Here is a 25,714-nt window from a genome sequence, read left to right on the forward strand (position 1 = left end):
AAGTAACAAATTGACTGCAGGGTCTCATGCTGGGAACAGAAACATCATGTAGCTTTTGGTGACCACCTTCTGCCCTAAATCACAAAAACTCAAAACTTACATGGTTAAAGGCAGAGAAAGAAAGTTTTCAAGGAGAAGGCACAAAATCTTAGCAACTCCTTCCCAACAGCTGGAAAAGAAGAACGAAGATCTAAAACCAAGCCAACCTAGAACTGGCTGGTCAGGTTTCTCTGGGAAGGCCACTAAAACACAAAAGGCAGAGAAAGCTCCAAGTGCCAAACAAAACCAAAGCCACTTTGAGAAGTTTACAGGCCAGCCCAAGGAGTCTCTTGAAAGCATTGCCTCTTTTAATTATGTTCCCCTCCCCTGAGTATATGTCCGTATAGAAAAGAAGACACTCTAGAAAAGAAATCTGACAACCAAGTTGCTGACTTACAACAAAGTTATAAAACTAGTATACATGTACAAATTTAATTATCCCCATATATGTTATATGAGGACATATATATTATATATATTATGTTCTGTTCATGCATATGTGTAACATATATATACACTACCCCCATTGATTTCTTGTTATGTAAATGTCTCATTTTCATATAGTTTTCACTTTATCACTTTATATAGTGAGTAAATGGTATACATGGTACTTAAAGGATCCTGAGCTAGGAACTAAGATGTTAAGTATCTTATTAAGTGTAAGATAAAGGAGATACAAGTATAAAAATCAGAAGAAGTAAAACCTCTGTACTTTAAGTCTGAATTATAAATATCATTATGAACTCTGGTCCTATGCACTCAAGGAACGTAAGAGTAATGACATTCTAGTAGCTGTAAGTACCCACAGCTCTCGTTTTGATTTCTAAATACCATTATCCTTCTAAAGGAACCAGGTGGGCCAGGCACACCGGCTCATGCCTGTAATCCCAGCACTTTGGGAGGCCAAGGCGGGAGGATCATGAGCTCAGACGATTGAAACAATCCTGGCTAACACAGTAAAACCCCGTCTCTACTAAAAGTACAAAAAATTAGCCTGGCATGGTGACATGTGCCTGTAGTCCTAGCTACTCGGAAGGCTGAGGCAGGAGAATCGCTTGAACCTGGGAGGTGGAAGGTGCAGTGAGCTGAGATCGTGCCTTTGCACTCCAACCTGGCAACAGAGAGAGACTCCACCTCAAAAAAAAAGGAATCAGGTGGCCTTGGATAAATGGTTAATTCAAGGTCTGAGGCAGGAAAAGTAGATATGCCCTGAATATTTCTTGTTGAACAAAAAGCAAAGAAGGGATCAAAGAATGATCTTTCCAAAGACCAACGAAACTGGCCTGAAGGGGCATCCCACTGGCCAAATTTGAGATAATCTGAGCAAAAAGAATGACTAAAATTAAAACACATTACATATATACATTAATGAGTCCGTAACAATGCTCAAAAAAGACAAAAAAATGACAAACACTCCTTTGTCCTTGAAGATGACTATTCATTTTTCATTTCAACTGCTATAATATGCACAATTTTATTAGTTACCATTAAAAGATAAACCCTGTCACTTAAACCATGGCAATACTGTACACACATCACTTTCGCTTTTTATCTCATACTCATTGAAAAAGCGTTCAGACTTGCTTGGATGGATCTATCTATCACTATATATACATAAAAAGAAAAATGTAAGCTAAATACAGTAAATGAGTTGCATGCTGTAAGAATACAGTTGACTCTTGAACAAGGAGGTCAGGAGCACCAACCCCCAGCGTGGTTGAAAATCTGCATGTATCTTTTGACTTCCCTGAAACTTCACTAATAGCCTACTGTGACTGGAAGTCTTACTGATAACAGCTGATTAACAGATAGACTAGTATCTACACATATTTTATGCATTTGTAACATACCATTTATTAAGAATTTTTTTTCAGTATTTCTAGGCTATGCATTTTGCTTGTTTTTTCAAACTTTTACAAATCTCCAAAAAAAGTTTCAATATATTTAGCGAAATAAAATCTGGGTCAGGTACAGTGACTCATACCTGTAATCCCAGCACTTTGGGAGGCTGAGGTGGGCAGATTGCTTGAGCTCAGCCTGGGCAACATGGTGAAACCTCACTTCTACCAAAAAAAAAAAAAAAAATGAAAAGATTAGGGAGGTGTGGTGGCACGAGCCTTTGTAGCCCCAGCTACTCAAGTGGCTGAGGTAGGAGGATCACTCGACCCTGGGAAGCAGAGTTTGTAGTGAGTGGGGATCACACCACTGCATTCCAGTCTGGGAGACAGAGTAAAACCTTGTCTCAAAAAAATAAAAAATAAAAATGCTCAGAAGCTTAGTTTCCATGTTTGTACACACAATAACTTTGTTTCAATACTGAATCACACTGTACTCTTTTTGAAGACAATTTAAACAGTATTTAATCTTAACACATAATACTAACAATATTCATAACTCAACCAGATAAAAATATGAAATGCTATGACCAAATTCATATGTATATGTGGATGCCATAATTGCTGCCTGGCCAACAACCAGTATAAGACACCATTGATTATAAGGTATATCCAGACTTCAGAGAGCTTTGAGATGTTTTTAAAGAAGTATATACACACATATACTCATACTTCTTCCAACAGATGAAATGTGATATTAAGCCAATTCTTTTTTTTTTTTGAGATAAAGTCTCGCTCTGTTGCCCAAGTTGGAGTGCAGTGGCACGATCTTGGCTCACTGCAAACTCCAACTCCTGGGTCTGAGTGATTCTCCTGCCTCAGGCTCCTGAGTAGCTGGGATTACAGGCACCCACTACCATGCCCGGCTAATTTTTGTATTTTTAGTAGAGACGGGGTTTCACTACATTCGCCAGGCTGGTCATGAACTCCTGACCTCAGGTGATCCACCTGCTTCAGCCTCCCAAAGTGCTGGGATTACAGGCATGAGCCACCATGCCCAGCCTTAAGCCAACTCTTATATTCTGACAATTGGTAACTAAGGCGAAAATTATGCATTTATCCTGGCTTTCTTACTTAGTAATGAAATGAAGAGGGCCGGGCGCTGTGGCTCACGCCTGTAATCCCAGCACTTTGGGAGCCCGAGGTGGGTGGATCACGAGGTCAAGAGATCGAGACCATACTGGTCAGCATGGTGAAACCCCGTCTCCACTAAAAATACAAAAAATTAGCTGGGCACTGTGGCGCGTGCCTGTAATCCCAGCTACTCAGGAGGCTGAGGTAGGAGAATTGCCTGAACCCAGGAGGTGGAGGTTGCGGTGAGCCGAGATCACGCCAATGCACTCCAGCCTGGGTAAACAAGAGCGAAACTCCGTCTCAAAAAAAGAAATGAAGAACAGCACTTTTTTTGGTAAAAACTATTAAGCTAAGATCTACCCTTCTTTTAGAATCTATTTTACTTACCTATTTTTTTTGCCTATAGAGATGGACTTTGTTGCCCAGGCTGGTCTCAAACTCCTGGGTTCGAAGGAGGCCTCCCAAAGTGCTGGGATTGCAGAAGGAGGTATTGCTCAGGGCCAGATTTGCCCTCTTAAACTTTTAAGTGCACAGTACCATATGGTTACTGTGTTGTACAGCAGATCTCTCAAACTTACTCATCTTGCGTAACTGTAACTTTATACCCACTAAACAACTCATTTCCCCTCCCTCATCCCTAAGCAATCACTTTCTATCTTCTACTTCTATAAGTCTATTTTACAAAAACTCACATAAGTGGAATCATGCAGCATTTGTCCTTCTGCGACTGAACTATTTCACTGAGCATATCTTTCAGGTCGAATGGATAGAATTAGAATATAATCAGTTTGCAATCCCTAATGAAAAATTAGCTTACATAAGGATCATCAGTAGACATGAAATGACTAAAGAACTGATGGAAAGCTGGATAATCACATGGTGGTGAAGTACTGCATCACCAATTACTTGCTGTACACAAAGGGGAAAACAACCTTACAATGGCAAGACCTGGTTCTTGCTCTTATCACCTTAATCTCAGCTTCACCAACAGTGGGACAATGAGACTTCTGAATGCAATTTTATAGGAAAAGCCTGGCATACTCCATTAAAAAAAAAAAGTGTTCAGGCCAGACATTGTAGCTCAGGCCTGTTATCCCAACACTCTGAGAAGTTGAGGTGGATGGATCACTTAAGGTCAGGAGTTCAAGACCAGCCTGGTCAACATGATGAAACTCCGTATCTACTAAAAATACAAAAATCAGCTGGGATGGTGGTACACACTTGTAATCCCAGCTACTCAGGAGGCCAAGGCAGGAGAATCACTTGAACCAGGAGGCAGAGGCTGCAGTGAGCCATCGTGCCACTGTACTCCAGCCTGGGTGGCAGAGCAACACTCTGTCGCAAAAAAAAAAAAAGTTTCACCTTAACCTAACCAACCAGACCTTTCAGTATATGGTTCTCTTTTTTTTCACGCAAAACAAGGTTTACTAATCTTCTTGGTGCGGTTTAATGCTATTCATCTTAAATTCAATAGGTAACCTTACTCTACTTACATTCGTTGCTGTAACATATTTCTGGCATTTTATGTTTTCAGTGTTTAATGCTTCCTTGTCTTCTTTTGCTGCAGATTTTGTATTTTCTATTTCTCCCACCAGCACCATCCCTGGTAATCTGGAAAATCTATAATAAGTTTTTAGAAATGCTAACGGTACTTCTAAAGAGAAAAGTTAGCACCTCTATACTTTCTCCCACCTCTTCCTTTACTTCTGCTTTTCACCAGTATCCTCAGGAACATATTTCCCTCTGTTACATGTTAAGATGTTTAACATATTTTAAACAGAGTTTAATATCTTTTGTTTTAGAAAAATAACTGTCAGTCAGACTTTACATTTGAACAGATTTAGTGTTCATTGCCAGCTTCTCCATACCACAACTTCCCCATCTATTACTATTTTGATTCATCTCTAGAAAATTCGAGTTCTTGCATATTTGAAAATGTTTTTATGAAGACTTTACACATGGATGGTGACTTAAGTGGGTCAAACTTGGATCAAACTTTTTAATCTCAATACTCTACTCTGAGAACTGCAATGCATATATCTAACAAAGGACCCATATACCCAAAATAAAGAACTCTTATCACTCAATAAGAAAAAGAAACACAACAGAGAAATGGGCTTGAACAGGAACTTGAACAGAAATGACTTGAGCAGGAACTGTACAAAAGAGGCTATATGAAAAACTGCTCACCCTCATTAGGCATTAGGGAAATTCAAATTAAAACCACAGTGAGATACTATTATACGTCTACAACAATGGCAAAGACTGATGGCACCATCTGCTGATGAGAATGCGGAGCAATGCTGATGGGAGCTTAAACTGTAACACTTTCGAAGACCAGTGGTACCTACTAAAGCTGAACACACCTAATTTCAGTCCTAGGTAAATACTTAAGTATATACATGTATACATAAATGCATCAAGAGACAAGTATAAGAATATCTTAATATCAGCATGATTCATAATAACCCCAAGTTGGAAACAACCCAAAAGACCATCAGCCACCTACTGGATAAATTGTGGTGTATTCAAAAAATGGAATACTGCACAGCTATGAGAATGAATGACAGGGGCAGATAACAAATGTATATACATACAGGTAACACATGGCCAGGCACAGTGGCTCACACCTGTAATCCCAGCACTCTGGGAGGCCAAGGTGGGAGACTAGCCTGGGCAACAAAGCGAGACACCATCTCTAAAAAGTAATTTAAAACTTAGCCAGGCACCGTGGCATGTGCCTGTAGTCCCAGCTACTTGGGAGGGGTGACGATCGCTTAAGCCAAGGAGTTCGTGGTTGCAGTGAGCTATGATCACATCACTGTACTCCAGCCTGGGCAACAGTGACATCCTGTCTCTCTAAAAATAAATAGGACCAGTGCAGATTACACCTGTAATCCCAGCACTTTGGGAGGCCAAGGAGGGCGGATCACCTGAGATCAGGAGTTCAAGACCAGCCTGGCCAACATGGCAAAACCCTGGCTCTACTAAAAGAATACAAAAGTTAGCCAGGCATGGTGGAGCCAGGAGAATCACTTGTACCGGGAAGGTGAAGGTGGCAGTAAGCCGAGATTGTGCTACTACACTCCAGCTTGGGGAACAGAGAGAGACACTGTCTCAAAAAAAAATAAAATTTTAAAAAACAAGAAACAGATAATATAGACGAATCTCACAAACACATCATTGAGCAAAAGCCAGAATATGAAAGAGCACATATATATATATATATATATATATGCATGATTCCATTGCATAAAGTTCACAACAGGCAAAAGTGATCAGCGTGGCAAGAAGTTAGAACAGAATAGTTACCTTAGGACAGGGGTTAGCAAACTTACTCTGTTAAGCACCAACAGTAAACATCTTAGGCTCAGCAATCTCAGGGGCAACTACTCAACTCTGCTGTTGTAGTGCAAAAGTGGCTACAGACCACAGATCAACAAATGAGCATGGCCATGTTTTCATAAAACTTTACAGACTCTGATATTTGGATTTCATGTAATTTTCATGAGTCACGAAATTTTATTCTTTGACTTTTTTTCCCAACCATTTAAAAACATAAAAACCACTTTTATTCATGAATGTGGGCCAGGTTTGGTCTGCAGGCTGCCAGCCTATGCTTTAATGGACTGGGTGGCATGCGCCTGGAGGGGTGGACTCCAGAGGCTTCTAAGGTGCTGGTAAAATTCTGTTCTGCTGTTTACATGAGTGTGTGTCTTTTATAAAACTGTACTGAGTTGTGCGCTTGTGATCTCTAGGTGTATTTCAATACGAAATGTTTTTTAAAAAATGCTTTTAAAAAAGCAACAAAAAGAAAAACCACTTGTTTACAAAAACCTAATATATGTGACCAACTTTTTTTTTAAATTAATTTGTAGGGGATTCTTCACCCTTGAAATTCAGTAAGTTAATCAGCATTGTTATTCATCTGTTTTTCCTCATTTTTACTGGGACATGATAACTTCTTATCATAACACTTTTTCCCCTCAGAAATGTTTTTTATTCTACCTTTGACTCATGTTTGTTCAGTTTGCTCCACACTCTTCGCCAGGAAGACTGAGTGTTCTCAAGATTCCCCAGGATGAATGTGTACCTCTCTTCTACCTCCCTTGCTGCACGTCACAGAGACACTGTTCATTTCTGTATTTTCTCCTGTTTTAGGGTGATCTTTCAAGACCATGCCTCTTCCTCACAGATCTGCTTTTTCTGTTAACTCCGATTCTGCCTTTTGTAGCTTCTCAATGCACTTTTAAGTGCTTTGTAATGGCATGGTTCTTCTGGAATTTAATCCATAACTCTTATGACTCCTTTATAACTTAGCACCTCATCTTTCATTTTTTATTTCATAGTGAATTTTTTTTCAACTTCTCTGAAGACATAAGTCAGTGGTTTAAACAATTCCTGTATTTTCTCATTTTTCTTTTCTTTAGCTTAAGTATCTGTTAGCAATGAAGCTTGTTAACACTAATGAAAATATACAAAGAATTATAAATTTTCATATTAAATGTTATACGAATCCCTCCACTTTTCCTACAGAATTTGGCTACCGTGTTGACTTTGTTTGCTAATCAATATTCTGACAAGAGAAGTTGATCTCTAGTCTCTCCCTCTTGGCAGAACTGATATTTTGGATCACTTAGTTCTTTATTGTAGGGGTTATTCCGTGTGTTATAGGAGGCTTAGCAGCATTCCTAGCTTCTAGACACCACTTGTGACGACCAAAAATGTGCTCGGATATTGCCAAATGTCCCCTGGGGGAGAGGAACAGTAAGCCTCCCATTGAAAGCCACTGGCCTATACTCATTTGCCCAAAAATAGAGTGGGCAAAATTTCCTTACTCCTTTTTCTATTTTTTTCTTTTCTCCATCTTGTATGTATTTCTTTACTCATATTTACCTGGACACTGCTCAAATTCTTCCCTTAAAAATTCAGCTAGATAACTGAATGCTGCAGAGGTTTCAGTCACTAGTTTGAAAGTTCAGCAGTCTGAGAGGTAATAGGAGAACTGGGCTGTCTGTGGACAGCTGCGACTGGGAAATTTCATCTCCAGGCACTCATGTCTGTTGGAGCCAATGCCTATAAATTTTTATGTGTATGTTGAGGGTTGGGTTGTACTCTGTCCTGATGGGGAAAGACACTCTAGGATTTTGGTTCATTCCCTCGAAAGGGAATGAGCTGGTCACTCTGATAAGACATCAAGTTAAAATAAAGCCTTACAGTTGGCAGGATTTTTGTTTGGTGGTTCAGCAAATATTTTTTCTTTGCACAAGAGCCCTTTCGGTACTGTTGGCCCTCAGCTATAAAGCCAGCTCTTAGGATGTGATTTCCTATCTCTCTAGCCCATCATCCTCAGCCCAGACCTTATCCCCTTCAGAACAAATGGGGAACATGCTCTGCCTGCATTCCCTCCTTTCCAGAGAGCATGCTTCTAGATGGTGGTCTCCCATCTTCTAGTCCGTTTCTCCAAGTTGTGGGGTCCCTCTGTTATTCTTCCCAACACTGGGAGTTGGGTACCCAGTGTCATCCTTTATTTTAATTCACTTTGATCTCAAAGTGGCAGACAGACATTGGAATTTGTGGTTGAAGATTGGGGCTATTCCCAAATTTCAGTTGATGAAACTGTCTCCTCTATTTTTATTGCTTTTGGTTCCTTCACAGGTTTCAGGAAAGGAGTATTTTACCATCTTGCTGTTAAGTCACCATTTTTCCTTGTAGTCCCCAGGGTAATATTTCTCCCTTCTCCATAAAGGCAAAGTGCCATCAGTGGGAAATGACTCAACTCCTCTTAAAGAAAAATCTATTTTATGTCTTGTTTTGATCACTGAGAGAAGTGTTTTTTTCTTTTCTTTCTTTCTTTTGTTCTAAAATACATGGTGGAAAGCTCTGGGGGAGAGCTCAGGAGAGTAAAATCCAATTTTTGAGAAAATGCTGGTTATATGGCTTCAGGTGTTTTTCTTAACCCTGTGCACTTAATTCTATACTCATTAAAATAGAAAAATATGTTCTGTTCCATTTCTGCTCTAGGCTGGGGAGAGAATGAATATATCCTTTCTGCTATCAGCAAGAGACACTTAACACAAGAAACCACTCATTACTACCTAACAGAGAGAGAGATGCTTAATTTCTAAAACAACCTTCCACCTTTGCACACTCTACACACAGACTAAGGCATCCACACTTTTCCAGTGGGGAACCAATGGCCAGGAATATACATGGAGCACAGCTGAGGCATTTCTTTTTTATGACACTGGTATACAGAGACAGTATACAATTAATGTACAGATGTCAAGTTCACACAAAGGTTCCATTTGTACCTATCTACTCTTTGCAAACAATCCTATATAACTGCCTCAGTTTCTTAGTCTATTTTCTATTGTTTATAACAGAATACCTGAAACTGGGTAATTTATAAAGGAAAGGAATCTATCTCTTACATTCCTGGAGTCTGAGAAGTCCAAAGTCAAGAGGCCACATCTGGTGAGGGCCTTTGTGTTGACAGGGACTCTGCAGAGTCTCAGGTAGTGCAGGGCACATGGTGAGGGGCTGGGTGTGCTAGCTCACGTCTCTCTTCCCCTTCTGAATAGAGCCACCAGTCCCACTCCCAAGTTAACCTGTTAATCCATTAACCCATTAATCCATGAATGAATTAATCCATTCATTAGGGTAGAGCCTGCATCACCCAATCACCTCTTAAAAGCCACTCCCCTCAATACTGCCTTTTGGGGATTAAGTTTCAACATGAGTTTGAGGAAACAAAAACATTCAAACCAAAGACTCAGTTTCCTGATATAATTTTAGTGGATTTAAAGATGAAGAGCTTAAGATTATATAGCTAATTAGATTCCACTTTAATGACAGTCAATGACTGCTAGCATGATGCCTCCTGATAGTCACAAATCCACAGCCACGGGCAAGCAGAATGTTAGGCCCTACTCTGGATCAGGTGGGCTAGATGAATTTTTTAACACTAAAATCTCAGGTTAGCTGCCTGTGAAACCATGTACAGCATGCTGTGTCTTTATAATAATGGGTACATTCACGACGACAAAGATGAAAGGTAAGGAGTTCATTCCTAAACCCATTTGACACCTTCACAGAATATAAATATAGAGGTAGAATAGGGCTGATCGGTAGACAAAAAAATACGAAGGTACTTGCCACATGTTTAGCACCAATCTAGATGCTTTATAAAATAAATACAACAGGTGGCCAGGCACATTGGCTCACTCCTGGAATCCCAGCACTATGAGGGGCCAAGATAGGTGGACTGCTTGAGCCCAGGAGTTCGAGACTAGCTTGAGCAACATGGCAAGACCCTACCTCTTCTACAAAAAATTTAAAAAATTAGCCAGGCATTGTGGTGCATGCCTGTAGTCCTGGCTACTTGGGAGGCTGAGGCAGGAAGATTGCTCAAGCCTAGGAGGTCAGGGCTGCAATAAGCTGTGAGCACACCACTGCACTCCAGCCTGGGTGACAGAGCAAGATTCTGTCTCAAAAAAAAAAAGTAATCCCTTTTCTTAAGAAACCTGGGATTTAATTGCAAAGACTGGTGCACACAGAACAAAAATGTAAGACAACAAAGAACCTGGCATTAAATCCTGACCCTTCTTTTCTGATGCTGTTAGCCCTCCCAACCTTGAAACTATCCATTGATTCTCTAACCTACTCTCTCCTCAATTTCTTCCGACATCTTTTCCACACTTTCTTCGAAGCCTCCTGTTTGAGCTCCTCTCCCCTAGATGGTGGTATCCTCCATTCTCGGGCTTTTTTTTTTTTTTGAGATGGAATCTAGCTCCGTTGCCCAGACTGGAGTGCAGTGGTATGGTCTCGGCTCACTGCAACCTCTGCCTCCCAGGTTCAAGTGATTCTCCTGACTCAGCCTCCTGAATAGCTGGGACTACAGGTACATGCTACCATGCCAGGCTAATTTTTTGTATTTTTAGTAGAAACAGGGTCTCATCGTGTTAGCCAGCCTGGTCTTGATCTCCCACCTCGGCCTCCCAAAGTGCTGGGATTACAGGCAGAAGCCACTGCTTCTGGCCTCAGGCTTCTTTTTAATCTATACAGTCAGCCTGGTCAAATGATTAGAACGGAACATTTCAAGTACCAAAGAACCACCAGTTCACAGATCCGACTAGAGACACACTGCCAGATCCCACAGCCATCTCAAAGGCCAGGTACCCAGACTTGCTGCCCTCCCGGTATTTCTAATCTCAGTGAAAGGCAGCACCATCAACCTGGTCGCCCAGCCTGGAACCTCAGGAGTCACCTGTGACTGCTCCTCCTCCCTTACTTCTACATCTAACCAGTCACTGGGAGCAGTTAATTCTTCTCTTACTCTTTATCTCCCCCCTCTCCCCTCCTCCTTCCTACTCAAGGTCACTCTTATAGTTCAGACGCCCATTATTTCCTGCCTGAACTACATCTGAGCCTGCAAACTGGTTTCTCTGGCTTTGGTATCATCCCCTCTTCTCCTGAAACTCTCCTCTCTAGCCACTCCCAATCTTTTATCCTCCACACCCGTCGCACCAGAATGACCTGTATTTCCCCACGTTCTCTCATATTCCGCATCTTCATGTGGCTTTCCACATGCCTTTCATCTGCATAAACTTCAGGTCCCTTCTCCCTGTTCCTCTATTAAACTTCTATTAATCCTTTAAAACTCAGACATCATCTCCTGCAGGAAGTTCTGATACCCTCCTACTCACCATCAGATTCCCCATCCCTTATATGGTGTCTAAACAGTCATTGTCTCAAAAAATATTTAAAAGAGATGAAGTTTCTCTTCATCTCAAAACGAATGCAGTGGGGCAGGGGATTTATGTGATAAATTCTCAGAAAAACAAAATCTGTAGAAAATAGACCTTACATGATTGTAAAGAAATAACTTTGTGTCCTCCATTCAGGACTATGTCCCATCTGAAGTTCCCCGATGGACACGCCATCAGCCACATTCGCTGGACAATACCACTCTCCCTCACCCAGACTTTCACCATGCTCCAGGCAAAGGAGATATTTTCCCCGTGGCCACTTCTTCAGGGCAAAAAATAACAATCAACTGGTTAAAAATACAACATATTTCTATGAAGGCTACCACTAAAATCTACACCTCCTAACCTCCTGCTTTTGCTGTGGTTTAGTCTCTGTAGCTTCCTGTTGGCTGCTCCTTGGAGACATCAGGACAACACTTACAAACTAACACAGACGGCTTCCTCATCTCTAAGACAGTGACTAGATGATCTCAAAGGATGCTTTGCCCACTAAAAAAGTCATTTGGATTCATTCTCTGTCCTAAACTGGCTCCTCCTGGGAATTTCCCTGTCACTGAAAATAGAGAAAATATACAAAGGCGTAGGGAACAACAGTTTCTATAGCTCCTTGTCCTGCTTCTGACAATGGTGTTATAGGAGGTTGGGGGCGGGGGGGGGGCAGATCTCCAATGTACATTTTTAAATATTAGAAATATATCCACAACTGCAAGTCACCTGCAGTAATTCAATATAGAAATTCAACTTTTGTTAAATATTCTCAAACCTATAAACATCATACTACCTTTTAGATAATGGCATTTCCTTTCATAGCTTATAAATTTACTTCTTTGAAGCTTTAAGGGGTGCCTTTAATTCTAGTACTTCAAGATTCAGATTAAAAAATACATATGAGTCCTATCCAGACCTTCGGAAACCCATCATTTTTATATAAGGTGGTTGGGGACTTTGGTTATGTGGTGATGCCCATATTGGCTAAATTGCTTATTTGGCAAAATTACCAAATAACTTGAGAGATTGGTTGGTTTGTTTTGCTCTAAGAACTTGTATGCTTTTATGAAGTTGTTCCCATATTCTGTTATCAGTTACTGGGTGACTTCATGGAGTCTCCATATTTTACTTCCACTTCTGTGGAAAATTCTTCCTTATATTAATCTGCAACTCTCTATCTACTACTGGTGAGCGAATAAGTTTCTGGAATATGGGATTGTCCCATTGTAATCCCAGAGTGAGTACTTTGATTTCTAAGCCTTGTTCTGAGCCTGAATACAAAGAAATTCTACCATACCAAACAAAGAAGCGCCTGTTTAGGCACAGTGGCTCACGCCTGTAATCCTACCACTTTGGGAGGCTGAGGCAGGAAGACTGCCTGAACTCAGGAGTTTGAGACCAGCCTGGGCATCATGGTGAAACCCCGTGTCTACTAAAACATAAAAAGTTAGCCAGGTCGGGTGGCTCGTGCCTGTAATCCAAGCTACTAGGGAGGCTGAGTCATGAGAATTGCTTGAACCCAGGAGGCAGAGGTTGCAGAGAGCCGAGATGGTGCCACTCCCTCCCAGCCTGGGCAACAGAGTGAGAAGCATCTGGCTAGACGATTCTGGAAAACAGAATGGGTTTTCCTAACACGAACCTCAGGTCTTCCAGAAACGGATTCAGAGCAAATCTTTCCGTTGGCTGTCTTCATTCTACTACCATTGTTTTAGTGAGGACTTGTTTCTCAACTGACCAATTTTGATCACAATATGGTATGGTGGTTAAGAGTCCAAATGCCCAGGTTCTAATCTCACTTTCACTAGTTTGTATGGTCTTGGTAAATTACTTAATCCAATTTCTGTTTCCTCATGACTAAAATGGAGCCACTGACAATACTTACCTCATATAGCTGCTATGAGGATTAAGTGAGGTGGTGACTATAAAGTACTTGGCAGGGTGCCTGGACCAGAGCAGGTGCTTTGTAAGTACTAGTACTCTCAACAGCTTCCTAGCAGGTCTCCTGACACAGGGGTTATCATTCTCTGCCAATCCACCTTCCATGCTCCTGTTAGCATGCACTTTCACATATATTTCTTGGTTATAAAATACAAATTTTATTGTAGAAAATGCAGAAAACACATAAGGGAAATATCATCCCCATACTCTGACCATAGAGACAATCCACTGTTGATATATTTTCTCCTAGTCTCTTTTCCATTTTTAAAACTTAACTGAGAAGATTGTTTATAATTTGTTTCTGCTGTTTTCACCTAAGTATTTTCCTCTAATTTAACAACACAAACTGTTGTTACCTCCCAGTTTCTGGAGGTCTGGTTTCTCTGACTCTGACAGATGCTTGCACTTTTGCTTCCTGCCTTCAAGCAAAGACGTATCCTCTCTTGTGGGAGCTCCTCAGGTCCAAGGAATGCAGGAGAACAGAGGTTTCGGGTCACCCTTGCAGTCTTGCTCCTTCTGCCCCATCCCCTGCAAGCTTGCTCTTTCTGCCCCAAGACTGTGCTTATGTACTCCTCAGTCTGAAGAGCCTTTTCGCCTCTCCCCATCTGTGTTCACTACAGTTTTCAAAACCCAGCTCTAAACAAGTTTCCTAGATAAAACATGACCTACCATGATGACAACCCAGCCTGGAGCTACAGGGCGCTCCTACAATTTTGCCACTTCCAGACAACAGCATGGGCCTCGGAGGTAAAAGGCACTCAGCACACACTGGTTGAGTGGGTAACTAAATACTTTATTTTTTTTTTTTTTCTTAAGTAAACCATAGCCTGGGCACAGTGGTTCATGACTATAATCCCAGCACTTGGCGAGGCTGAGAAGAGAGGATCGTTGGAGACAAGCCTGGGCAACACAGTGAGACTTCATCTCTAAAAAAATATTTTTAAATTAGCCAAGTATGGTGGTATGCGCCTGTAATTCCAGCTACTCAGGAGATTGAGGTGGGAAGATAGCTTGAGCCCAAGAAGTAGAGGCTGCAGTGAGCAGAGATTGTGCCACTGCATTCCAACCCGGGCAACAGAGTGAGACCCTGTCTAAAAAAAAACAAAAACAAAAAACAAACTAAACCACAAAGTCCTTCAGTGACGAACCACTTCTCTTAATTTTATCCTTACTGGTAGTTATACATGGCTAGGTAATTAATAAATGATAAAGAAACAGCCAACTTTTATTTCTTTCACAAAGGTACGGTTTTACTTTTCTTGCCTTATTGAACTTGATAGGCCTGATGACAGCCGGCACTCTTGTGCCAACACAGCTCTAAGTGCTTTACACACAGTAACTAATTTCATCCTCACAACAGCTGCTGTGAGGTAGGTACTATTATCATTTTCATTTTACATATGAGGAAGCAGAAACCCTGATGGGTTATGTAAAATGCCCAAGCACTCCCAGCTAGTTAAGTGACAGAGTTGGGATGCAAATTTAAAAACTAGTTTGACCACACATGATATCCATATAATTAAATTCAACAATTAAAATATTTACTAAGGATCAACTATGTCTTAAAACACTAGGTAAGAAAATTTCCCACACTGTAGAAGGAGAAAGGAGGTGCTAAACACAGGCAGATGGGACAGACACATACACACACGGAGAAAAGGGTGGGTGGACCCCATGATCAGAATAAGTTTCCCCTGTATGCTGCTAAGAGGGCCCTGGAAGTCATGTCACTACTAGTCATATCTAAGAATGGACCGGGCCAATGGGAACCACTATCTCGGAGCATGTCTGTGAGTGCCTGGCAGCATATCGGTTCACCACCAGATAGGAGCCCTGGGGCCAGCTTTTCCTTCTGCACGTGACTCCTTGTCACCCACCCCTCTGCCTCATACCCCAGGGGGTGGCTGTAGCAGGCAGAACAGCCCAGCTCCTCCTCACTGACAGGGAGACAACATCCCAACAAGTCCATGACTTACTTGATATTTACATATTTTCACAAGTAGGGAAGACAGCCTTTTCCCAAGACCCCTCTGTGTATCATAAAAAGACAAGAATTCAATATGCTAATCGCCGGCATCACCGTGTTTTCTGTCAACATCTGAAACGTACATATCTTTTACAGAACACTCCATAAACAGAGCGTGGGAACCAAGTGGACCTGGAGCTTACCACTGCCTCAGGGACCACCCAGAGACAGCACACTTAGAGGAGAGTGTTCCTCAGCAGCCTGCACCCTTCTCTCATTCCAGAAGCCAAGACTCTGAAGTTGACTCAACTCCTTAGCGCGCGCTTATGCACAGCACAGTTTCAACCATGACTTGCATGCTAACTATGTCCAAACGTGTAACTCAGACCCTGACCTGGTCTCCTGGCCCCTTCAGATGCAGCTCGTCCAAAGGGAACTCACTTCCTGTCCTCCCAATCCATGTTCTCAGTGAACACCACCATCCCAGGCAGAGGCCTGCAATGTCTCATCCCCTCCTCCCACAAGCCTTCCTCCAGAGACCTTCCAACCCCTCCCTCTGCCACCAGCTTTTTCATGCCAGGCCCTTGTCATTTCTTGCCTGGCTCATGACAACAGCTTTCTTAACAGCTATGCCTCCTCAACCCTCAAAGCTTTCCTCCCCACCACAAGCCAGAAGTCTTTCAAATGCACGAGATGACAGGGCATTCCTTGCTTTAAAATCCTCAGGAGCTCACTACTACCTATGGGGTCAAGTCAAACGCTTGGCCTTGGCTCCCTGGGCCCTATATAATCTGGCCCCCGACCATCCTCCCCACCCACCAAGCCACCTTTTGTTCATCCCCACATATACCCAATCCCTTTTGCTCCTGCATGACCAAGAAGAGTCCAAGTAAGTCTCACTCCCTCATAGCCACTAAGCTGTTGCCCAAGCTGTCCCTCTTCTTAGAATGTGTCCTTTCTACCTGATGGCTCTGCAGGGCCCAGCACAAGCACTACCTCCTACAGGAAGGCCTCTATTATGCCTTCGCCTCCATTTGTGTATCAGAGCACCTATGCCCACCTCTACCAACATGGCATACCCCAATGTATCACGTCGGTTTCTTCCAACGTCTTTTCCACTAGGCTATGAGCTCATTTCTGTGTTCCCAGAATTCGGTGCGGCAGTTGGCACACAATAAATGTTTGCCAAATGAAAGACAGAGCCTAGAAAACGTAGCTCACCAGGCCACAGCCCTTTCTCTGCCCTTCCCTGATACCCAGGCAGACTTACCGACGCAATCGCAGGTGGGAAACTCGGCCTGGGCTCTCTTGGCAGGTGTGTCCAGCAGACTCTTGGTGGGTGTGTCCAGGTACTTAAGAGGTGACTCCAAGAAGCCACTGAGGGTAGGTGTGAGTGGGTTCTCAGCCTTGGTGGGTGTGGCCTCCTGGCCCCCCTCTTCTGAATGGAAGCAGGTGGTTGAGAGTACAGTCACAGCCCCTGAAGACTCAATCTTGATTTGCTTGGGGGAACGGGTGGCAAAAGGGCTCTCAGGGGCTGGGAGACATGTTTGCTGGTTCTCGGGGTCCTGAATGGGCACAGAAGGGGGGCCGGGAAGCCCAAAGCTATCTCCAAATTCAGCCTCAAACTGCCGGATAAGCTCTTCCAGCTTGTCATCGGCAGGGGGAAGAGGGCCGGTGGAGCCTGGCTGCAAGGTTGTCATGGGGCTGGGGGACCTCATTTCCTGAGTAGGGGGCAGCAGGCTGTCCCTGGAGGGACTAGGTGCAAATAGCGCAAGAGAAGGTTCTGGGGGCAGGGGCACAGCAGAGCCCTGTGAGGCAGGCAGAGAGGCCGCTGGATGAGCCTGTGCTTCCTCAGAGACCGGGGACCTGAGCCCTTCTAGGACAATCTGCCGGACAGGTGGGAAGAGGGGCTGTGCTTCCCGGGGCCTGGATTTCTTGATCTGAATGGGTTTTCGGACACTAGGCTTGATCCCAGGGGCAGCTTTCTCCGTTCCCACGGGACCTCCAGCTGGTGTTGGGAGCTTCTTCTTCTTCTCCTTGGGTGGTCTGTCTGGAAGCCGTGGGGCAGGTGAGCTTGGTGGGGGCCACCAGCCAGGAGCAGAAGGCTCCGAAGGAGCAGAGAAGGAGGTGTCGTGCGCCTGTTCTAGGAAGAGGCTACGCTTGTGGTGGAGGTGCTGCTGCAGGGCGGTCTGGGCCTTCTGATGGGTGTCAGGCTCCGAGGATGGCATGGGAGCCTCCCTCTGAAGTACGGGGGATGGGGCCGGGGCTGGGGAGGAAGAGGGTGCCTCTACCTTGACCTTGGGCTTGGTAGGCAGGGCCTCAGGCCGCTTGAATACTGACTGGATGTAATCACTGGCACTGCCTAACAACTGCTCCAGTTCAGCCATGGGGTCGGGGCTTGGGCGAGGCATGGGCCAGGAGCTCCGGGGTGTTGCTGGAGGGGTGTCGGTGCCCCAGGCTTCAGGGAACTCAGTTCTAGGAGTTGCTGGAGGGAAGGCAGAGCTATCAGGAGCAAAAGATGAGTGCTCTTCAGGGGGAACCACAGGCCACGAGGGAGTCCGGAGGTAAGACTGGGGAGATCTGAAAGGGGCAGGAGGTGACAAGGCCTCAGGAAGCGGGCAGGAAGCCTGGGGGGTGGAATGAGAAGGCTGCGGGAGGGTGGAGGAGAGCTGTGTGAGGGCCTCGATGGCAATGGCGGTCTGCAAGCTGATGTTTTTTTCCTTGGCAATGCTTAGGGCGCTCTGGGACAGGGGCAGGCCCTCTGGGGGAGAGATCTGGGGCACCTCAGAGCTGAGGAGTGGCCTGGTGCTTGGTGCTGGGAGGCCGGCCTCACCAGGAGGCAGAGGCCCTGGGAGCCTGGGCCGCTCCTCCCCTCCTTCCATGACCACAGACTTGATCTTCCCCTCCAGCCACTCGAGGTAGTCAGGGCATTCTGGGCCATCGCAGTTGCAGTTGGGTGGTTTCATGCCATGCCGTGCAAGGGCCAAGGCCGTCTGCAGAGTGTCAAGGTCTTCGCTGCCAGCAGAGCAGCCCTCGGGCCCTGGCCGGGGTCCCCTGCTGTTGTTCCCAGCCTCACGACTCATCTCACGGTTGAAGGTTTCATAGAGCCGGGTGCTAAGGACCCCATAAGAGGATACAGCTTCGGCCACAGCCGAAAAGGCCACCAGATCGTGGGCATCTTCCAGGCGAGCAGTATGAGCTGGGCCTGGGGCAGCCTCCCAGTCGGGCTTTTGGTCTACCCGCCAAGGACCCCCAGTCCCCAGTAGACTGGGTCCAGCGGGTTCTCTAGCACCATTGACCGGCACCCCTGAGGCGCTTAGCTGCCGTGAGTCCCCATGGTACACTGGCCCTGAGTCCATCTGACCTGGAACAGGTCCATCAACTGGGCTGAGCTCTGAGCCTGTCTAAAGAGAGAGAGAGGGGGGAAAAAGGAAAAAAATGAACCACACTATTTGAAAAGCATTTCCCTGCTTCATACCACTCAGGAATCACATCTGACCCCCAACTTTTCTCACATATCCTCTCTCTGGTACTTCTTGAGCCTCCAGTTCATCTTCCTGTGTCTCTGGTTCCCTAGCAAGCTCCACCAGCAGAAATAAAAAGATCTTTAAGATACTTTTAAAGAGAAGATCCTAATGTGACATTCTTAATGTTGCTCAGAAACTTTCAGAGCCTCAGATCAATCACACGACTCAGGCTCTCCTAAAACCAGGGACACAAAAAGATCCTTAATTCACAATGACTAAAGTCACACTAAGACTTTATTTTGTTTTTTGTCAAGATGAAAAGAAATCCAACCCAAGCCTGTGTGTATACATGTGCTCTAAGCATGGAGTGTGGGTTCGTCTGGGTAGGGAAAGAGGAACTTTGATTAACAAATTCAGCCTAGACCAGGGTCAGCCATGGCTTCCTAGTGGGAACCCATGGCTCTTTTCTCCCCCTAAAACTGTCCTCACTTAAGCCCAGGCTGAGCATGGAAAGCTGGCAACAGACCACATTCCCACACACGGCCCCAGGCCTGAGGGAAACACTGATGATCTGACACAGCATGCAGTTAGCCCCATGCCAGGTCGGTCATGCCAAAGACAAGCAAGTTGCTGCTTAGAGAAGGATCCAAGCCTCTCCCTGAGCCCAGGAATGACCACTATATATCTCATGCCCACAAAAGCACGCCAAAGGAGGAGGATGAGAGGAAGAGGGCCAGGAGGACCCAGCCCAGCAAGTTCAAAGTGAATACAAAGATGTGAAATTGAGTTTGCAGACCCATCCCTGAGGAGAGGAAAGCTCTTCCTTACTACAGAATGCTAAGAGAAAATACAGAATAATTGAGGGATTTAGAAAGTCATCAGTGGCCGCAGGTGAAAGCTTGATAAAGGTACAGGAGGTATGCATGGTCTCAAAGCATCTCCTTGAAAATTACATGAGTACAATAGTAACTGTAGTGGACAGATCCGGTAGACACCACCTTAACCCAAATGACAAAGTTATCATCACCAATCCTAAGACAAACCAACACCATATGCCTCTTGATGTAAGACATTGCAAATGACTTACTACTACTCACACAGAACTCCTGCCAAAACATATAACCTGAATCTAATAATGAGGAAACATCAGATAAACCCAAATTAAAGGGTGTTCTAGAAAGTACCTGGGTTGTTCTCTTCAAAAAATTTCTAAGTCAAGAAAAATAATCTCTTCTAACTTACACAGACCAAAAAGAACAGCTAAATGCGTGTTCATGGGTCAGACCTTAGACTGGGGAAAAACACCGCTATTTTCACTTGGGACAACTCATGAAATGTGAATATGAATGTGGGTAAGATAATATTCTGTCATTCCTAATCTTGACTTGGATCATTAGACAATGAGCTATGTAAGAGAGTGCCCTTGTTCTCAAGATACACACACTGAAGTATTTACAAGTAAAGGGACAGTACAGACAGTCCCCAACTTACAATGGTTCCACTTAAGATTCTGACTTTGTGACATGCATTCAATAGAAACCATACTTTGAATTTTAATCTTTTCTGAGGCTAGTGATACTTTTGCGACGCTGGGCAGTGGCAGCGAGCCCGAGGCCTGGGTCAACCATGCAATCACCAAGGTAAACAACTGAGGCTCCACAGTGTCCACACTGTTAGGGCTTTCTGGATATTGTGCTATATTTTAAAATCTCATCATGTCTATAAAATGCCCATTTTGTTTGTTTGTTTTTTGAGATGGAGTCTGGCTCTGCCACCTAGGCTGGAGGGCAGTGGCGCCATCCCGGCTCACTGCAACCTCCGTCTCCCAGGTTCTAGCGATTCTCCTGCCTCGGCCTCCCAAGTAGCTGAGATTACAGGCGCCTGCCACCACGCCCAGCTAATTTTTGTATTTTTGTAGAGATGGGGTTTCACTGAATTAGCCAGGCTGGTCTCAAACTCCTGACCTCAGGTTATCTGCCCGTCTCAGCCTCTCAACGTGCTGGGATTACAGGAACACACTTGGCTAAAATGCCCATTTTTGACTTACAATACTTTCAATTTATGATTAGTTTATTGGGATGTAACTCAGTCATAAGTTGAGGAACATTGTGTACTCAATCTCAAATGGTTCAGAAAAAAAACTATATGCAAAGGTAAAAAATACGTATATATAGACAAAATAAGTAAATAAGGCAAAACCTACAAATTTGAGGTATGTGGGAGTCCCAAGTATGATGCCTGCTATTTTTCTACACATTTTTAAATTCTGTAAAAATAAAAAGCTAAAAAAGAAATCAGTCCTTCAGGTAGAACACAAAGTGTTTTATTTATTTATTTTAGAGATACACTCTCACCCAGGCCAGAGTTCAGTGGCATGATCATAGTTCACTGTAGCCTTGAACTCCTGGACTCAAGCAATCCTCCCACCTCAGTCTATCAAGTAGCTGAGACTTCATTCATGTACCATGCCCAGCTAAATTTTTTTTTTTTTTTAAGAGCCAGAGTCTTGCTATGTTGCCCCAGGCTGATCTCTAACTTCTGGCCTCAAATGATCCTCTTGACTTAGCCTGCTAAAATGTCGGGATTATAGGTGTGAGACACTGTGTCTGGCCTCAAAGTGTTTTAGATAGGTGGCTAAGATGATGCCACTCCTAAAACTGTCAGACAAGACCATCATGAGCTCCTAAGTGTGGTGGGAAACTAGGGTTTGGGATGAGCTCCATGGGGGGTTGGCAGAGGCCCCGGCCTGTAGTTCCTGCCTCATCCTCCTCCCTGCCCCCATTCTGGCCACAAAAGACCCTCATGCTTTTCTAACAGGCCATGTTCTCTGACGTCATCAGACTTTGTACACGCAGTTCTCATTGCCTGGAATGCCCTTCTCAGCGTCTTAGAGCGGCCTCTCTGGCTTATCCTTCAAGTATCAGCTCAGTGTCACCTCCTTCCCTACCTACTTCACAGAATTATCTGTGGCTCCTTCCCCAGGTTCTCAGGGCATGTCTATTAGTACTTATCACATGTCTCTACTGTTATTTGTTCAAGCAGCTGCCTCCCTCCCCCACTAGATGGTGGCTCCTGCCAGGCAGGGTCCAAATCTCAATGACTCCTGTGCTTCCTGCCCATAGCTGGAGCAGCAACACTCAGGCAAATGAAGGCCCTGCCATCCCCACCGGCCATGGAATATAACAGCCTTTCCCTCACCCCAGTGGAAGACTGCCTTTCAGAAGTCTAGGAATGTGGTGGATCACCCAGCACTCTGTTCTTTCTTAGAAGCCTAAATGAATGTGGCTCACGAGGCTCTACAGTCTGAAGTGGTCAAATCTTACATGCGCCTGCATAAAAGATGGAGGGAGCATACATAGCCAAGAAGAAACACCAGAGAGTAGCATGGATTTATGAAAGTGTCAGGAAGACTAATGCTACATGAGCAGAGGCTTCCCCAAAACGGTCAGGACAAGTAAAAGGGATTCAAAAAGTTATTTTTGGTGTGTGAATAAGAACAACGAAGGGCTAGGATGGCTCTTGTGCCTCTGAATTCCCTGGGAAGGAAAATGCTTCTTGGACCAAAAAGAGGAAAAAGGAAACTAGACACAGATAAGAGGTAAGTGAAGCCAGCATGGATGGGGAGATCTTAAGAAACTCTAAATTCCCATTTCCCAACCAAAGGATCCCAGTGACACCTTTCTCAACACTTGTCAGTGATGCCAGAGGAAACCTGCCAGCAGGAGATGGGGCCAACAGGCAAGAGAAAGAGAAGCGTCCTTCCTGGCTCACAGTCTGCTGCATTTAAGAACAGCTCAGGTAAGAACCACAAGGAGTCAGGTTCCACAGGCGGCCATTAACCTACCAACATCCAAACAATCTTAGTGCTTTGAGTCATGGGGTCACTGGACCAGCAGATGAGGAGATACTGTGGCTGAGGTCACAAAGCCAAGAGCTTCGGGCCAAATCTGCCCCAAGATTGTTTTAGTTGCCTATATGGTGTTAATGTTTTGTTTTGTGTTTTTTTGTTTGTTTGTTTGTTTGTTTGTTTTTTGAGATGGAATCTCGCTCTGTTGCCCAGGCTGGAGTGCAATGGTGCAATCTCAGCTCACTGCAACCTCCGCCTCCTGGGTTCAAGTGAGTCTCCTGTCTCAGTCTGAGAAAGGGACTACAGGCACGCACCACGATGCCCCGCTAGTTTTTTGTATTTTAGTAGAGACGAGATTTCACCATGTTGGCCAGGATGGTCTTGATCTCCTGACCTTGGGATCCATCCGCTTCGGCCTCCCAAAGTGCTGGAATTATAGGCGTGAGCCACTGCACTCAGCCAGTGTTAATGTTTTTGTTTTCCCAACATTCGAAAATCAAATTCCACATGAAACCCGATTTTCTTGAAGGTCCATGCTTCTACGGGCAAATCCGTCTCTAACTGAGCAGGCTGCTGCTTACACAGAATACAACTACTCCAATTCACCCCCAGCTTTCCCACTCCACACTGCCTTCTTGAAACCAAGGCTGGGGTCAGGAATTACTTATTAATTGCTTGAACTAATTATCACTTCATTCACTTGTGTTACCTGCCAACCTCCTGTAGGCCTTTGACTTTGCAACTTTGGCTGTCTGTGTTCAAGTTTCACAAGGTCTGCCATTACCCTTTTGAGGCCAGCTACAGAGAACAGCCTGGAAGGGCTGGTTCACCACTGTGAAATGACCATGCTCAAAGGGTACAAGAGGTGTATCAACTTAGTGGTCTGCCACGGGGCTCTGTTCTTGGAACTATCTTGTTCAGTATAGTTATCAATAATGATAGAGAAGGCACACTTAATAAATAAGTAGATGTTGAAAATAGACGGGATAAAGCTATGTTGAGTGACAGAACCAGGTGCCAAAAGATCAACAGACTAGAGAGAAAAAAATCTAAAAGGGTAAACAGGGTCTCATATTTGGACCCCAAACCACATCTGTGCAAATAAATTAAAGATGGGAGAAGCACATAATAGCAGCAGAGGTACCCATAAAAATGTCTTAGGAATCAGGAGAGGTAAAACCCTGAGAGCTAAATGACAGCACACCAAGTATGAGGTGATGTGGCAGCTTCAAAGGGTCTTAAAACCCAGTTTTTTTTTCCAAAAATTTTCACTGCAATCCACAGTGAGAAATACATTTTACACTGTGATCCATTAGCTACTTATATACAGCAAGTTTCGTAAAACAGTACTTTCCCTTAATAGATACATTAATGCATCTTTCTTTATTTCTGAATGCAGGTTGCAACCTTCCAAATTGACTTCGGGGTCTACTAACAGGTCTTGACCCATAGTCTGACACACACAGCTGCAACCTGACCTGAACAGGACTACAGCACAGGCAGTGACAGCCCTTCTGTGCCCGAGAGTCCCCGCCTGAATGCAGACTTCCCTGTGGGGCTGTACCCTCTGGGCACAGAGGAAGGCGAGCATGATGGTTCAAAATCACAAGAGGAACAGCTCCCTTTTGGTTCTGAAGTTGGAGGTTCCAGAAAGTCCTCCAACATCTGAAGGCCTACAGTTTGGAAAAAGAATTAGACTTGTTTTGGGTGGGCTTAAGGCATGGAATTAGAAAATGGGTAATGACAGAGAAAAGTTTAGGTTCCATTTAGGGAAAAGTTTGCTTCATGCTCAGAGACACTAGAAAATGCACTGAAACCCATCCCCCTAGCAACCAGAGGAAACAAGTTCGTATCAATGGAGATGCTGAAAAGAAAAGCGAGCAGTTATTTGGCAATTGTTGGCAGGGAGGCAGGACAATGCCAGAGGAGGATGTGGACCAGTTTAGGCCCTTTCAAAGCCTCAGCTTAGACCAGTCCCAGTTCAGAAACCCCCCACTTTACCCCTCAATTCTTATTCCTCTCTGGGCTCTAGCAAACATCACTGGGAGATGTTCCTTTTTTTCAGACAGTGTCTTGCTCTGTTGCCTAGGCTGGAGTGCAGTTGCGCAATCATGGCTTAATGCAGCCTCAACTGATTCTCCCCCCTCAGCCTCCCAAGTAGCTGGGACCACAGGTGTGTACCACCATGCCCAGCTGATTTTATTTTTAGTATAGACAAGGTCTTGCTATGTTGTCCAGGCTGATGTTAAACTGCTGAGCTCAAGCAATTTTCCTGCCTCAGCCTCCCAAAGTGCTGGGACTACAGGCTAAATGTCTGCTTTCTCTCATAACTTCTCAACTACCCTCCAGCTAGCGTCAACCCCTAGACTGTGCTACAAGCCCACTGAGAATCAGCTTGTCTAAAACAGAACTGAACTCTCTCTCCTGATAGCTCCTTTCCCAACTTTCCCATTTTTGCATTCATGAACATTCCCAATCCAAATGTTACTCATATTCTTCCAATGTGTGCAGTCAATAGATCCAAACAATTCTAAATGTGAACTGTCTCTCAATTTTATCTCCTCCCTTTCCATCCCTGCCTTCCTAATCTGGGTCTTTCTGTGTATACCTTTTAATTGTCTCACCTGCTGACAGTGGTCCTTTAAACAACTCTATGTATCTCCAAGCCCCCTCCCTGCCCGCGCACACACACACACACTGTTCTCCACTGTACAATCTCTTGAACATAC

General features: G+C 44.3%; 1 protein-coding gene across 6 annotated transcripts in view; it reads right to left on the reverse strand.

Annotated features, from left to right (window-relative positions):
• TET3 (tet methylcytosine dioxygenase 3) overlaps window positions 1–25,714 on the reverse strand; it is a 119,395-nt gene that overhangs the window by 41,169 nt on the left and 52,512 nt on the right. For all 6 annotated transcript variants that reach the window (XM_035272217.3, XM_035272220.3, XM_035272219.3 and 3 more), the window contains one exon: window positions 16,942–19,075. In XM_035272217.3, the coding sequence (XP_035128108.1) occupies window positions 16,942–19,075 (2,134 nt within the window). The remainder of the gene's footprint in view (window positions 1–16,941; window positions 19,076–25,714) is intronic.

Source organism: Callithrix jacchus, chromosome 14 (genome assembly GCF_049354715.1).
Source record: "Callithrix jacchus isolate 240 chromosome 14, calJac240_pri, whole genome shotgun sequence".
Lineage (NCBI taxonomy): Eukaryota > Metazoa > Chordata > Mammalia > Primates > Cebidae > Callithrix > Callithrix jacchus.